This window comes from Mytilus californianus, unplaced genomic scaffold (genome assembly GCF_021869535.1).
Source record: "Mytilus californianus isolate M0D057914Y unplaced genomic scaffold, xbMytCali1.0.p SCAF_8, whole genome shotgun sequence".
NCBI lineage: Eukaryota > Metazoa > Mollusca > Bivalvia > Mytilida > Mytilidae > Mytilus > Mytilus californianus.
The window spans coordinates 71,920,600-71,936,477 of NW_026262734.1; the positions used below are offsets into that span (position 1 = coordinate 71,920,600).

Genomic DNA, 15,878 nt, shown 5'->3' on the forward strand with positions numbered 1-15,878 from the left:
TAAATGATATTTCCAAGGGCATAAATCTTTTAAAAATATTAGATCCACACTGATCTTCAAAACAATCCAAGACATTGCTGATATATACCTTTGATATAAGTTTGATAAAAATCTGGCAAAAATTGTACACGTGAGAGCGCTTACAATGCAAGTTTCAATATAATTGTCATTTCCAAGGGGCATATAAAAATAAGAAGTGGTATGATTACCAATGAGACAACTCTCCACAAGAGACCAAATGACACAGAAATTAACAATTATAGGTCACTGTACGGCCATCAACAATGAGTAAAACCCATACCGCATAGTCAGCTATAAAAGGCCCCGAAATGACAAATGTAAAACAATTCAAACAAGAAATGATTGTAACAGGATGCTGTTACGAAGTCTCCCAAACGAAGCTCCCATAATTCGTAATTCCCAGGGTCGCCTGACATTGGACAAAGTCCAGTGAAAATTGGTTTGGTCGTGTAAAGTTATATGCATTAGTGATGCCTGGGGACTAACCCTGTATATCATTCAAATCATCTTGGCATGACAAACCAGAATATATATGGTTTAGGGGTGGGGATCTCCACCATTTACAAGATACTAGAACATTGGGGGTGGGGGGAACCCCTGGGGACTGACCCTATATGTCATTCAAATGTTCGAGACATGATGAACAGGAATATATATGGTTTAGAGGTGGGGATCTCGACCATTTACAAGATATTAGAACATTGGGGGTGGGGGGAACCCCTGGGGACTGACCGTACAGTCATTCAAATGTTCGAGACATGATAAACAGGAATATATATGGTTTAGGGGTGGGGATCTCGACCATTTACAAGATATTATAACTTTCTCAAATGGCAGGGGGTCGGAATGACCCCTGGGGACTAACCCTGAATATCATTCAAACCATCTTGGTATGACAAACCAGAATATATATGGTTTAGCGGTGGGGATCTTGACCACTTACAAGATATTAGAACTTTCTTAAATGGCAGGGGGTGGGGGTGACCCCTGGGGACTAACCATGTATATCATTCAAACCATCTTTGCATGACAAACCAGAATATATATGGTTTAGGGGTGGGGATCTTGACCACTTACAAGATATTAGAACTTTCTTAAATGGCAGGGGGTGGGGTGACCCCTGGGGACTAACCCTGTATATCATTCAAACCATCTTTGCATGACAAACCAGAATATATATGGTTTAGGGGTGGGAATCCTGACCACTTACATGATATTAGAACTTTCTTAAATTGCAGGGGGTGGGGGTGACCCCTGGGGAATATCCCTGTATTTCATTTGATGTGCTTTATCATGACAAACCAGAATATATATATGGTTTAGGGGTGGGGATCTCGACCATTTACAAGATATCAGAACTTTCTCAAATGGCAGGGGGTCGGGATGACCCCTGGGGACTAACCCTGTATATCATTCAAACCATCTTAGCATGACAAACCAGAATATATATGGTTTAGCGGTGGGGATCTTGACCACTTACAAGATATTAGAACTTTCTTAAATGGCAGGGGTGGGGGTGACCCCTGGGGACTAACCCTGTATATCATTCAAACCATCTTTGCATGACAAACCAGAATATATATGGTTAAGGGGTGGGGATCTTGACCACTTACAAGATATTAGAACTTTCTTAAATGGCAGGGGGTGGGGGTAACCCTTGGGGAATAACCCTATATTTCATTTGATGTGCTTTATCATGACAAACCAGAATATATATGGTTTAGGGGTGGGGATCTTAACCATTTACAAGATATTAGAACTTTCTCAAATGGCAGGGGGTCGGGATGACCCCTCGGAACTAACCCTGTATATCATTCAAACCATCTTAGCATGACAAACCAGAATATATATGGTTTAGGGGTGGGGATCTCGATCATTTACAAGATATTAGAACTTTCTTAAATGGCAGGGGGTGGGGGTGACCCCTGGGGACTAACCCTGTATTTCATTTAATGTGCTTTATTATTTAGAACATTTTCAATTAAAAAGATTGTGTCTATCACAAACGGTTTTCAATTTATAATCATTTGAAAATTTAAAAAAATAAAATCCCATAGGGTTCTATAGTAAAACCCTCCTTTCTTTTTGCCCCTCAAAGTACCCCTTTATAAACCCCATTGCACAAACAAAACCCTGATTGCACCACTAGACATGTTAGTCTAACATATTGTGAAACCCTAAGTTAATCTGACAAGCGGTTTTGGAGAACGGGTGCGGACAAGTTCAAATTTAAAAGCGGCGGAAGAAAAATAATAATAATAATAAGAACTGAGCAAAACCAATAAGTCTTCCCAAACTTCGTTTGGGAGACTTAACAAGAAAACTAATGGCCTGCTTTATGTACAAAATAATGAACGAAAAACAATTATGATCTACAGCAACAAATGACAACCACTGAATTACTGGCTCCTGACTTGGGACAGGCACATACAGAATGTGGCGGAGTTGAACTACTTTCAAGGCGCCAACCCTCCCCTAACCTGGGACAGTGGTGTAACAGTACAAAAAACTATAATAAACTGTTGACACAGAGATATGTCTCGCCTATGGGCATAAAATACAGACTAGACAAAGTGATGCCCCTGCACTCCACTCTGAAGTAACTGTATTATAACAAAGTCAATGTAGGACTTTTTTTGAGATATTACTGTGTCTGGGAGACACAAATGATGCCCCCGCAGATGCAAAGTGTTATTTTAAAATACACCAAGTTGAGCATGGGAGCACATAGGTCTATGGTTCACTGTAGGAACACCTATTATGCAAGTATATACTCCAAAAATGACAAAGTTCAACTATCTCCCAAAAGAGCAAATCTTAATAAAAATCAAAACCCTGACCACATGCACACCTTCAATATATGTACAAACAGCCAGCAAAGTGAAAACTTCCTAGCATTCAAACTGTAGGAGGAGTATCAGGAAACACTATGCACCTCTTATGCAAGTAAATACTCCAAAAATGACAAAGTTCAACTATCTCCCAAAAGAGCAAATATTAATAAAAATCAAAACCCTGACCACATGCACACCTTCAATATATGTACAAACAGCCAGCAAAGTGAAAACTTCCTAGCATTCAAACTGTAGGAGGAGTATCAGGAAACGCTATGCACCTCTTATGCAAGTAAATACTCCAAAAATTACAAAGTTCAACTATCTCCCAAAAGAGCAAATCTTAATAAAAATCAAAACCCTGACCACATGCACACCTTCAATATATGTACAAACAGCCAGCAAAGTGAAAACTTCCTAGCATTCAAACTGTAGGAGGAGTATCAGGAAACACTATGCACCTCTTATGCAAGTAAATACTCCAAAAATGACAAAGTTCAACTATCTCCCAAAAGAGCAAATATTAATAAAAATCAAAACCCTGACCACATGCACACCTTCAATATATGTACAAACAGCCAGCAAAGTGAAAACTTCCTAGCATTCAAACTGTAGGAGGAGTATCAGGAAACGCTATGCACCTCTTATGCAAGTAAATACTCCAAAAATTACAAAGTTCAACTATCTCCCAAAAGAGCAAATATTAATAAAAATCTAAACCCTGACCACATGCACACCTTCAATATATGTACAAACAGCCAGCAAAGTGAAAACTTCCTAGCATTCAAACTGAAGGAGGAGTATCAGGAAACGTTATGCACCTCTTATGCAAGTAAATACTCCAAAAATTACAAAGTTCAACTATCTCCCAAAAGAGCAAATATTAATAAAAATCTAAACCCTGACCACATGCACACCTTCAATATATGTACAAACAGCCAGCAAAGTGAAAACTTCCTAGCATTCAAACTGAAGGAGGAGTATCAGGAAACGTTATGCACCTCTTATGCAAGTAAATACTCCAAAAATTACAAAGTTCAACTATCTCCCAAAAGAGCAAATATTAATAAAAATCTAAACCCTGACCACATGCACACCTTCAATATATGTACAAACAGCCAGCAAAGTGAAAACTTCCTAGCATTCAAACTGAAGGAGGAGTATCAGGAAACGTTATGCACCTCTTATGCAAGTAAATACTCCAAAAATTACAAAGTTCAACTATCTCACAAAAGAGCAAATATTAATAAAAATCTAAACCCTGACCACATGCACACCTTCAATATATGTACAAACAGCCAGCAAAGTGAAAACTTCCTAGCATTCAAACTGAAGGAGGAGTTATCCGGAAATGCTATGCACCTCTTATGCAAGTATATATTCCAAAAATGACAAAGTTCAACTATCTCTCAAAAGAGCAAATATTAATAAAAATCAAAACCCTGACCACATGCACACCTTCAATATATGTACAAACAGCCAGCAAAGTGAAAACTTCCTAGCATTCAAACTGTAGGAGGAATTATCTGGAATAACTATATATACCCATAATGGTACAGATGGACAGACGGACAGACAGGGGTAAAATAATATGCCCCTAACTTTCAGTTGCAGGGGCATAAAAAAGACAATCTGATGGACAGCAACTTTGCTTATTAATTCAGTCACTGGACCAGGATCTAGTGGGCAAGGCCTGAAAATGGTAGACAAACTGAGATGTACAGACAGTAATGTAACTTTATAGAAAATATCATTGTTTATTGTAGGTAGTTCCTATCAATATAACTTAAGCAGAAAAACTTAACATTGAAAATTGTTAATTAATTCAAGTCACTGGACCATGTCCTAGGGGGCAGGGCCTTGAAATACTAATCAAACTGATATGAACTAATAGTAATGCAACTTTATACAAAATATCATTGATCCATCACAAGTAGTTCTTATCAAACTGACTTAAGCAGAAAAAACTTAACATTGAAAATTGCTAATTAATTCAAAGTCACTGGACCATGTCTTCAAACTGATATGTACTGATAGTAATGCAACTTTCTATTAAATATCAATGATCTATCACAAGTAGTTCCTATCAAACTAACTTAAGCAAAAAACTTAACAATTGTTGACGCCGTCGCCGCAGCTGTTGCTGGAAAAGCAATCCCTATGTCTTGCTTTCCGCAACTTTCGTTGCAGGCGAGACAAAATCAGATGAAAAGGGCTTAACTAATCAAATAGATACAAAGCAGACATACATCTAATAAAAACACAGAGGGGACGTGGCAGGGTACTCATACATCCCTACAGCAAAAAGACCCTAAGTAAAGATCTGAGAGTACTCGCAATTACTAACAGCTAGTTCATAGCTCATAACAACTAATAAAAAAAATCATGCATCTAAGCCTGAACTGTCAGAGACATTGCTGATATAAACTTATGATATAAGTTTCATAAAAATCTGGCCAGAATTGATGTAGGATGCCTGGAATTTCTATGTCCCCCGCAACACATCACACGGGGGGCAAAAAAAAAAACTTCAGTTCTATTTTAACTCATGAACATCGAAAGTGAAAATAGTCAAAACTACTCTTGACTTCCATTTTGTCATTAGAAACAACATATCAAAATTTGAGTAGTATTTAATCAAACATTCTAAAGTTAACGCATGGAATCAACATAAAGTGACATTTACCAATCAATTAAGGACTATAACTCCTGAACTCCAATAATGAAAACCTCCAATATCTAAATTGACCTCAATTATAAGATCAGTAACAATTCAACAAGGTAAAATTTGAACAGTAAAGGTTGAACAGGTCTCAAATTATTGCATGGAAACAGCTTTAGCCCCATAGCATAAAGCCCCCCCTCTAATAATATCCCAAATAAATTACAAAATTCATAGCAAAACCAGAAAATATGGTAAACAAGAATGTGTCCATAGTACACTAACCCCAATCCCACTATCATTTTCTATGTTCAGTGGACCATGAATCTGGGGTCAAAACTCTAATTTGGCATTAAAATTAGAAAGATCATATCATAGGGAACATGTGTACTAAGTTTCAAGTTGATTGGACTTCAACTTCATGAAAAACTACCGTTGACCAAAAACTTTAACCTGAAGCGACCAAAAACTTGAACCTGAAGTGGGACAAATGGACGAACGGATGAACGGACAAACGGACGGACGCACAGACCGAAAAACATAATGCCCCTAGGTGGGGCATAAAAAATATTTCATGCCTTTTTTTAGTGAGTGGTAGTAAAAAGCCTGCAATTCGGATTTTCACATATTTACACAACAAGAAGGGGAAAGGAGGACTGGAATTTTAGCAAAATGGAATATGCATGTTATCTTTGAGATTACTTGTATGCAAAATTAAGTCCTATGAACTGATTTAAGTATTGAAGGCAAATTACAGAACATAATTCCTTAACAGAAGTAGAGGCAGATCCTTGAGGAGTGATGCAAGAGGTATAAATTTAATTTCTAGCACAGATCTAAAACATTTAACAACCTGAAAAAAATTGGTAAAATTTGTCATTTTAGGGCAATAACTCATATAAGAAGTTGTCTGACAGTTTTGTCATAAATGATCAATAGGTAGAGCTCAACATTCTAAACAGTTGATTTTTAATACCTTTTTTTTTCAATTAAATAATTTTGACATGATTGGAAATAGAAATCTTCAAAGGAAGGTATCTATATTACTAAATGAATAGAGTTGAAATTGGGTGTCGCGTTTTCTTCTTTCACATAAAATCCACGAATATTGTTTTATACCACAAAGGGATAATGACCAGCGTAGTTTATTATGTGTTTATTTCAAGATCTTTTGGGGGGTATTTGGGGGTTAAAATCGGAAAAAGCCAGTTCGGATCTACCGTCCTTCATGACGTTCGGCTCTGAAATTTACGTGCCGTCATCATTTCCGTCATTGCACGCCTGCCCTGCAAAATTAAATTTTATTTCGTAGCAGATACGGTAAATATTGACCTTACACTGAAACACTTTGTGATACACATTCCCTTGACGCTCTCAGCAATTTAACAACAGATTTTTACACGTCAAGAGCTTTTCCTTCCTGGGAACCGCATCAATTCAACATGAAAAGGGTGGGGGATAACTTCGGTTTTAGGTTAAAAATGGGTACAGAAGTGCGGCTGGAATGTGACCCCCTATTCATATATTAATGCGTAACATTTTCAGCCCACTCATATATGGGGGTGGTTCTGAGCACGAAAACACCTGAAATCAGATGCGGATTGACCTTACACTGAAAAACTTTGTGATACACATTCTTAAGTATATTTTGGGGGTATTTTCTAGTAGTATTGTATTCAAATACATGTACAATTACCTGACACTTTTAAATAGCAATATAATGGGGAATAAACAAATAAATTTGATTGCAGAAAATGCCCAGGTTAGAGTTATGCATATTTGTTTATTGTTTCCAGCAAATTCATTATAATTGTAACTTAAATTAACCTAAATTATTGACTAATATAATATCAGATGATTATAACTCTGATTTTACAGTAAAATAGACCCTGCTTGCATTTTTATACATAGATTGTTTTTTGTCTTTTCTATGCAAAAATGCATCTTTTTAATCCTTAATCATTCATCTTTGAGACATAATTTACAGAATAATTTTATGTAGTGTAGATTTAAAATATTTATAGGTATACTATTGAGGTCAATAATTGGCAATAAATTGTGTATTAAGATATGAACTGATGTGCATAATAAAGAGTATTCAATTATGTAATTTACAAGAGATATTAACTGTGGTCAATTAAGATTGACATTAAAGTAGAGGTGATTTCAATTTAAACTCCCAACTTTGTGAGTGAAATTGTATGTAAATAATGACAGTTGTCTATCAAACTGTAATGCATCAGTACTCTTACTTGCATAAGGAAAGAATTTGAATAATAGCATTTCAAAAAAGTGTGGGAATCAACTTTGATATCAATACACATCTTGTTCCAAATTTTATTCAATAACTCACACAAGCATAAGATACTGATAAAATACTTTCATAATTCTTATCAAATGATTACGTTTGATATATTACTTTTTCACATTAATTCATCAGTAGTAATTTATTATAAATTTTGATTAATGAAGGAACTATATGCAAGTGTATATCTAAAATAAAGTAGCTGTTCCACCAACATTTTCTTAATTCAAGGGCAAATAACATGTCAAAAGTTGGCAGTTGATGATTAAAATGGGGAATAAGGTTCTGCAAGTCATAATATCACATAATTAGTTTCATGATATGTCTTCAACTTAGAATTCTGCACCATCTCAAAATCCTGATTGATCACATAGATCCAGCATGGCTGAATCAAAAACAAAGAGTTAAAACGTCTGTGTCAAGATAATTTTAATATGAAAATAAGGAGATGTACTATGAATGCCAATGAGACCACTCTCCAATAATTCTATCCATAATAGTGAAAATATCTTTTATTTAGATTAGATGCAAACAAGAATGTGTCCATAGTACACGGATGCCCCACTCGCACTATCATTTTCTATGTTCAGTGGAGCGTGAAATTGGGGTCAAAACTCTAATTTGGCATTAAAATTAGAAAGATCATATCATAGGGAACATGTGTACTAAGTTTCAAGTTGATTGGACTTCAACTTCATCAAAAACTACCTTGACCAAAAACTTTAACCTGAAGCCGGACAGATGGCGAATGGACGGACGGACAAACGAACAGACGCACAGACCGAAAAACATAATGCTCCTCTACTATTGTAGGTGGGGCATAATAAAAATCTAAACTGACAATTATGAATGATGGTTATTCCAAAGATTAAATTCTCTTGAAGAAAATGTAGGTACATAAGTTCAAATAAACATTTTGAAATAGGTGGATGACAAAATTACAAAAATAGTCTATTTGGAAAAATGATTTTTTAGGAAATTGTGACCATACGAATTTCTTACGACAGGGATGAAATTAAAGAGACATATGTATTTTTAATATAAGATCAGTGTTAGCCGTGTGTTATTAGGGGAGATTAAACTCAATATTTAGACAAGTTTTTGCCTGTTTGTCACAGCACTACTAATATGCAATTAAAGGTATGTTGAATTTTTCAGTACAAGTCAGGATAAGGTATAGTTTGACATGAAATGACTGCCACTTTATTTGAACTTAAGACAAAGTAGCTATTAATGCTTGAAATTGCAGAATTTAACATAAAAAGCAATGAGGCTATGAATTAGGAGTTTTTATCCTTAATTGTTAATTATTTGCCACTGGACGTACAGCAAACAACAATCATTCAATCAAACAACCATAAATCTATTAATTCCCAAGTTTCTTGATGAGTCCACTCAAATAGGGAAGATACTTTCAAGTGAATGATGTGTATGATTATTTAAAGTCTAAAAAGGGGTTAGTAAGGCTATTTAATCGTTCTGAATAACTGATCAATGTTTTGATTTTTGGACAAAGAAATTGGTATATAACTTAATTCATAATATCATCATATTCAGTTTCATTTAATAGATGTTTCTTCCTTAAACATTCATAATAAAATTCAATTTCTGAATATTTAGTAGTGTACATTTAACTCACACAAGGCCTACATTGACTAATGACTGCATGTAATCAAAACTTGATTTAAACACATTGATATTAAACAATGGGAACATAGTAAAGTTTAGTTTACGAGTTGAGGACACTAACACCACACCAAGTTTAGCTCAATGTGAACACAGTCTGTTTCATGAGTAATGAAAATTTAGCAACAAATACTTTTTAATATTATATTTCAATAAAATGCTTCGCTGGGGCGCAGCTTGATACGACCGCAGAGGTCGAACCCTGAACAGTTGGGGCAAGTATGGACACAACATTCAAGCTTGATACAGCTCTGAATTTGGATTGTTATTAAATATTTGACACAGCATAGGTTTCTGACACAGAAAGAATGTGGTCTAAGAACTTGAATTTTTTTAATTTACCTATTATGGTCCAATGTCCAAAATCAAAATACATGGTTAGATTCAGCATATCAAAGAACCCCATATATTCAATTTTTGTTAAAATCAAACAAAGTTTAATTTTGGACCCCAACTTGGACAAACTTGAAAACTGGGCCCATAATCAAAAATCTAAACACATGTTTAGATTCAGCATATCAAAGAACCCCAAGAATTCAATTTTTGCTAAAATCAAACTAAGTTTAATTTTGGACCCTTTGGACCTTAATGTAGACCAATTTAAAAAACGGGACTTAAAATTAAAAATCTAAATACACGGTTAGATTTGGAATATCAAAGAACCCCAATAATTCAATTTTTGATGAAATCAAACAAAGTTTAATTTTGGACCCTTTTGACCTCAATATGAACCAATTTGATAGCGGGGCCCACAAATAAAAAATCTAAATTCATGGTTAGATTCAGCATATCAAAGAACCCCATATATTCAATTTTTGTTGAAATCAAAAAAAGTTTAATTTTGGACCCCAACTTGGACCAACTTGAAAACTGGGCCCATAATCAAAAATCTAAACACATGTTTAGATTCAGAATATCAAAGAACCCCAAGAATTCAATTTTTGTTAAAATCAAACTAAGTTTAATTTTGGACCCTTTGGACCTCAATGAAGACCAATTTAAAAAACGGGACCCAAATTAAAAATCTAAAAACACGGTTAGATTTGGCATATCAAAGAACCCCAATAATTCAATTTTCGATGAAATCAAACAAAGTTTAATTTTGGACCCTTTTGACCTCAATATGAACCAATTTGATAGCGGGGCCTACAAATAAAAAATCTAAATACATGGTTAGATTCAGCATATCAAAGAACCTCATATATTCAATTTTTGTTGAAATCAAACAAAGTTTAATTTTGGACCCCAATTTGGACCAACTTGAAAACTGGGCCCATAATCAAAAATCTAAATACATGTTTAGATTCAGCATATCAAAGAACCCCATATATTCAATTTTTGTTGAAATCAAACAAAGTTCAAATACTGGACCCTATCTTGGACCAACTTGAAAACTGGGCCCATAATCAAAAATCTAAACACATGTTTAGATTCAGCAAATCAAAGAACCCCAAGAATTCAATTTTTGTCAAAATCAAACTAAGTTTAATTTTGGACCCTTTGGACCTCAATGTAGACCAATTTAAAAAACAGGACCCAAAATTAAAAACCTAAATACACGGTTAGATTTGGAATATCAAAGAACCCCAATAATTCAATTTTAGATGAAATCAAACAAAGTTTAATTTTGGACCCTTTTGACCTCAATATGAACCAATTAGATAACGGGGTCCACAAATAAAAATCTAAATACATGGTTAGATTCAGCATATCAAAGAACCCCATATATTCAATTTTTGTTGAAATCAATCAAAGTTTAATTTTGGACCCCAATTTGGACCAACTTGAAAACTGGGCCAAAAATCAAAAATCTAAATACATGTTTAGATTCAGCATATCAAAGAACCTCATATATTCAATTTTTGCTAAAATCAAACAAAGTTTAATTTTGGACCCTTTGGACATTAATGTAGACCAATTTGAAAACTGGACCCAAAATTAAAAATCTAAATACACTGTTAGATTCGGCATAACAAATAAATAAATGTGATCAAAGATTTTACAAATCTAATGCGCCATACTGTGCAATTAAAGATTACTTCTTGAAATTTTTCAATATTTGAAATTTGAAAAAAAAATAATATATGAAGAATAATTCTTTTTAATTTCTGAAATCTGAAATGAGAAAAAATTGGCCCCCCACAATTTCTTTTTATCCCCCCCCCCCTTTTTCCCCCAAAAAAATTCTTTCCCTCAAGATATGGTCATAATCTCAATTCGAATTTCCAATGGAGTTGGCAACCATAATTACCCATTTAAATTTACCATAGTGCTAACTTAATCTATTTTATAATAGAATTAATAAAAATATAGTGTCAAATCTTTCATATGGATTTTTTTGTAAAAAAAAAGATGAAAACATTTGCAGATATTTTTACTGGTCTTCCTTTATAAATATGCATTTCTTTAAACATAATTTAAAAGCAGTGTAAGGGAAGTAACCAAAACTTTTAATTTGGATTACCTCCCTTACACTGTTTTAGATTATCTTTATTGTTCATTAACCATTACTTTATACATAATTTAAAAGCAGTGTAAGGGAGATAATTTCAATGATGCATTTGATTTATCTCCCTTACACTGCTTTAAATTATGTTTTGTACTAAAGTATTTGTCCATTAACCAGGACAACCTTGTTTTTCCCCCTTTTTTGCCCCTAATTCCTAAACGGTTTGAGCCATAACCCCCCAAAGCAAATCCTAACCATCCCTTTGTGGTATGGAAACTTGTAGTATAATTTCAGAGAGATCCATACACCGTTCCACAGTTATTGTCTGGAAACTAGAAAATGCTCATTTTTGGCCCCTTTTTGGCCCCTAATTCCTTAACTGTTGGTACCATAACCCCCAAAATCAATCCCAACCTTCCTTTTGTGGTATTTAACCTTATGGTCAAATTTCAAAAAGATCCATTCACTTAAACTAAAGTTAGAGTGCGAAAACCAATATGTATTCGGACGACGACGCCGGACGACAACGACAATGACGACGACGACGACGACGACGACGCCAACGTCATACCAATATACGACCACAAAATTTTTTTGCGGTCGTATAAAAACAAGAGTGCACACACTGAAATGTCTCGCCTGTTTTACTCACCATTGATTTAATGTTGAAAGTCTTAAAGATAAAGGTTTTACTGCAAGTATCACATAAACTTAACATTTTTAAAGATCCATGACAATGAGGTCAAGGTCAAATAAAAACTGTCACACAGACATGTACACCTTACAATTATTCTGTACACCAAATATAGTTGACCCATTGCTTATGGTACTTGAAAAACAGACCAAAACACAAAAACTTAATGTTAACCAATGAACCATGGAAATGAGGTCAAGGTCAGATGATACTGGCTTGACAGACATGTACACCTTACAATCATTCCATACACCAATTATAGTTGACCTATTGCTATTAGCATTTGAAAAACAGACCAAAACACAAAAACTTAACATTGACCAATGAACTATGAAAATGAGGTCAAGGTCAGATGACACCGGCTAGACAGACATGAACACCTTACAATCATTCCATAAACCAAATATAGTTGACCTATTGCTTAAAGTACTTGAAAAACAGACCAAAACACAAAAACTTTACAATGACCAATGAACCATGAAAATGAGGTCAAGGTCAGATGAAACCTGCCAGACAGACATGTACACCTTACAATCATTCCATTCAGCAAATATAGTTGACCTATTGCCTACAGTACTTGAGAAACAGACCAAAACACAAAAAATTAACAATGACCAATGAACCATGAAAATGAGGTCAAAGTCAGATGAAACCTGCCAGTCTGTCATGTACTCCTTACAATCATTCCATACACCACATATAGTTGACCTGCTGCTTGTAGTACATGTATCTGAGAAACGGACCTAATCACGTAACTTTAACTTTGATCACTGATCCATGAATTGAGGTCGAGATCAGGTTAACTCTGTCTGATGGACATGTAGACGTTGCAAGGAACCCATATACCAAATATAGTTATCTTATTACTCATAATAAGTGAGAAATGCACATGACAAAAAAACTGTAATTTTTTTTCAAGCAGTCACTGAACCATGAAAATGAGGTCAAGGACAATCGGCATATGACAGACAGAAACTTCGTATCTGCATACAAGGTATGAAGCATCCAGGTCTTCTACCTTCTGAAATATAAAGCCTTATACAAATAGTTTACGCCGCCACCGCCGGATAGTAATACCTATGTCTTGCATACTGCGTCGCAGGCGAGACAATAAAATATCCTTCTAAGCATAACAATAAATTAATCATTGTAACAAGAAAATAAACCATAAGGTGTATTTCTAATCATCAAAAACTCAATTATAATTTTTTTTCCATGCAACTATTTATAATGAACATCTTAAGGATGTTGGAATATTGATGATTCTTTTTGATTTTTTAATTCAATGGCCAAGAAAGTGGCTTCATCATATCTTCTCCTTTTATGTTTATACAACAGGTATGACATAATTTAACATAATCAATGACTTTGGACAGATGAATTTTTTTTAGGATCTACACCTCTGAGGAGCCAAAAATTTCTAGAATTAAACTTTTTTCCTTCACCTGATTTTTAGGTTTATAAGACTGCAAGAAAGTAATTGATGAAGAAAAAATCATATGGTGGTGCACTTCTTTTTTTGCTACAGCCATTTGAAAGTACCGGTACCCATTTTTAAGGATTTTCCTATTTTTCGTCAATTTTTACCCATTTTTGGGCTATTATCATGAAAAAAATCACAGTTTTAAAATTAAACTTTATTTCATACTTTCACTGCAGATGATGTGGACCTATCTGAATACAACTGACTTAAAAAAAACTATAGGTTGGTGTTGATATAAGAAAATTTTTTGCTTTTTAGTGTCAAATTGACTGTGCTGTCAATTTTGTAAATTTGGGATTTTTCTCTTTTTTTTAGAACAAAAAGCATGTTATTTCAAATTCTTTGTTATAAATCATTGAAACAATACCAATCTAAGAATTTTGAAAAACAAAAAATTGATATGGGATGTACATATTTTTGGTAAAATCATTTCTTTGTACCCCTCACCCATTTTCTCAATATTTTGGCTGATGACACTGACCGGATTGGTTATAAAATTTGACGTGATACCAATATACGACCGCAAAATATTTTGCGGTCGTATAAAAACTCCCTTATTGTAAGTACACAATTTTTTCACAGAGGTTAGTTTAATTATGATATTCTTTAAATTCATTAATATTTTCCACTTGTATCACATGTTTTGGAAATAATTCCCCAACAAGATTTCAACGAGACTGAAACATCAGAAGACATCCTTAATGGACATGTACACCGTACAATAGTTCCATACACAAAATATAGAAAGTTATAGATTTAGACAAACTAACCTTATCACTATAATTTAACATTGACCAATGAACAACAATAAAAATGAGGTCAAGGTCAGATGAACCTATTCAGATGGATATGTACACTTTACAATAATTCTATGCAGGCATTGTAGCTGACTTATTGATAATAAATCTGAGAAAAAGCCTGAATCACAAAAACTTGCTTGACCAATGACCCATGAAAATGAGGTCTAGGAATGCTGAATACTGCCATACAAGTCATCTAGTGCATGAAAGTAAGGATAAGATATTGAGGTTGTTTTCAAATTTTTGAAGCCACCATCATTGCTGCTGGAAAAGTTATGCCTTCCTTGACTTTTGTCATGGGCAAAGACAAAAAATTATGAAAAAGAACTGCATAATGTATGTTATAGTTCACTGTCCTGATATTGCCTATGAACAAGACACAGAACACAGGACAGGTATTGATATGACAAGTTGGTTATATCTTGGGACCAATCTTACTGCAAAGTTTCTTATGGAGGACTTAGGTCTTAGATTGAAAGAAATATAAGGTAATATATCTGCAAAGAAAACAATGAATATCTGAGTACAAAAAACACAACTTTTTACAATAAAAAAAAAAAAATTTAGCATGCGAAATTCTACTTTTAACTTACTGGATTGCTGCTACAAAGAATGAATCCAATATGGCCACCTGTATATGTTGGTACAAGTGTTAATCCATAATCAGCTTTTGGAAATATCTTCCTTGATACTTCCATTAACTTTTCAATGAATGGTAGATCTAAATACAGGTTTTCAGCTGAAAATATACCAAGGTATTAGTTTATAAACTGCATTTAAAATTTGTACGTTTACTGTGATCCTAAACTGATTGCCATACCAAGGAATTTGTTGATAGTTAAAGGATTTTTCACATCAACTTTGCAAATTGTACTCAGTATTCAGAAAGTGTATGTAACAGTACTGAAATTTACGTTACATTTTTGAAACTAATTTTAGGTCTG

General features: G+C 34.2%; 1 protein-coding gene across 2 annotated transcripts in view; it reads right to left on the reverse strand.

The window, feature by feature from the left end:
* The window catches only part of LOC127712440 (spermidine synthase-like), a 176,974-nt gene that overhangs the window by 43,747 nt on the left and 117,349 nt on the right, over positions 1-15,878 (reverse strand). For both annotated transcript variants that reach the window (XM_052218884.1, XM_052218883.1), the window contains exon 6: positions 15,528-15,673. In XM_052218884.1, coding sequence (XP_052074844.1) covers positions 15,528-15,673 — 146 coding nt within the window. The remainder of the gene's footprint in view (positions 1-15,527; positions 15,674-15,878) is intronic.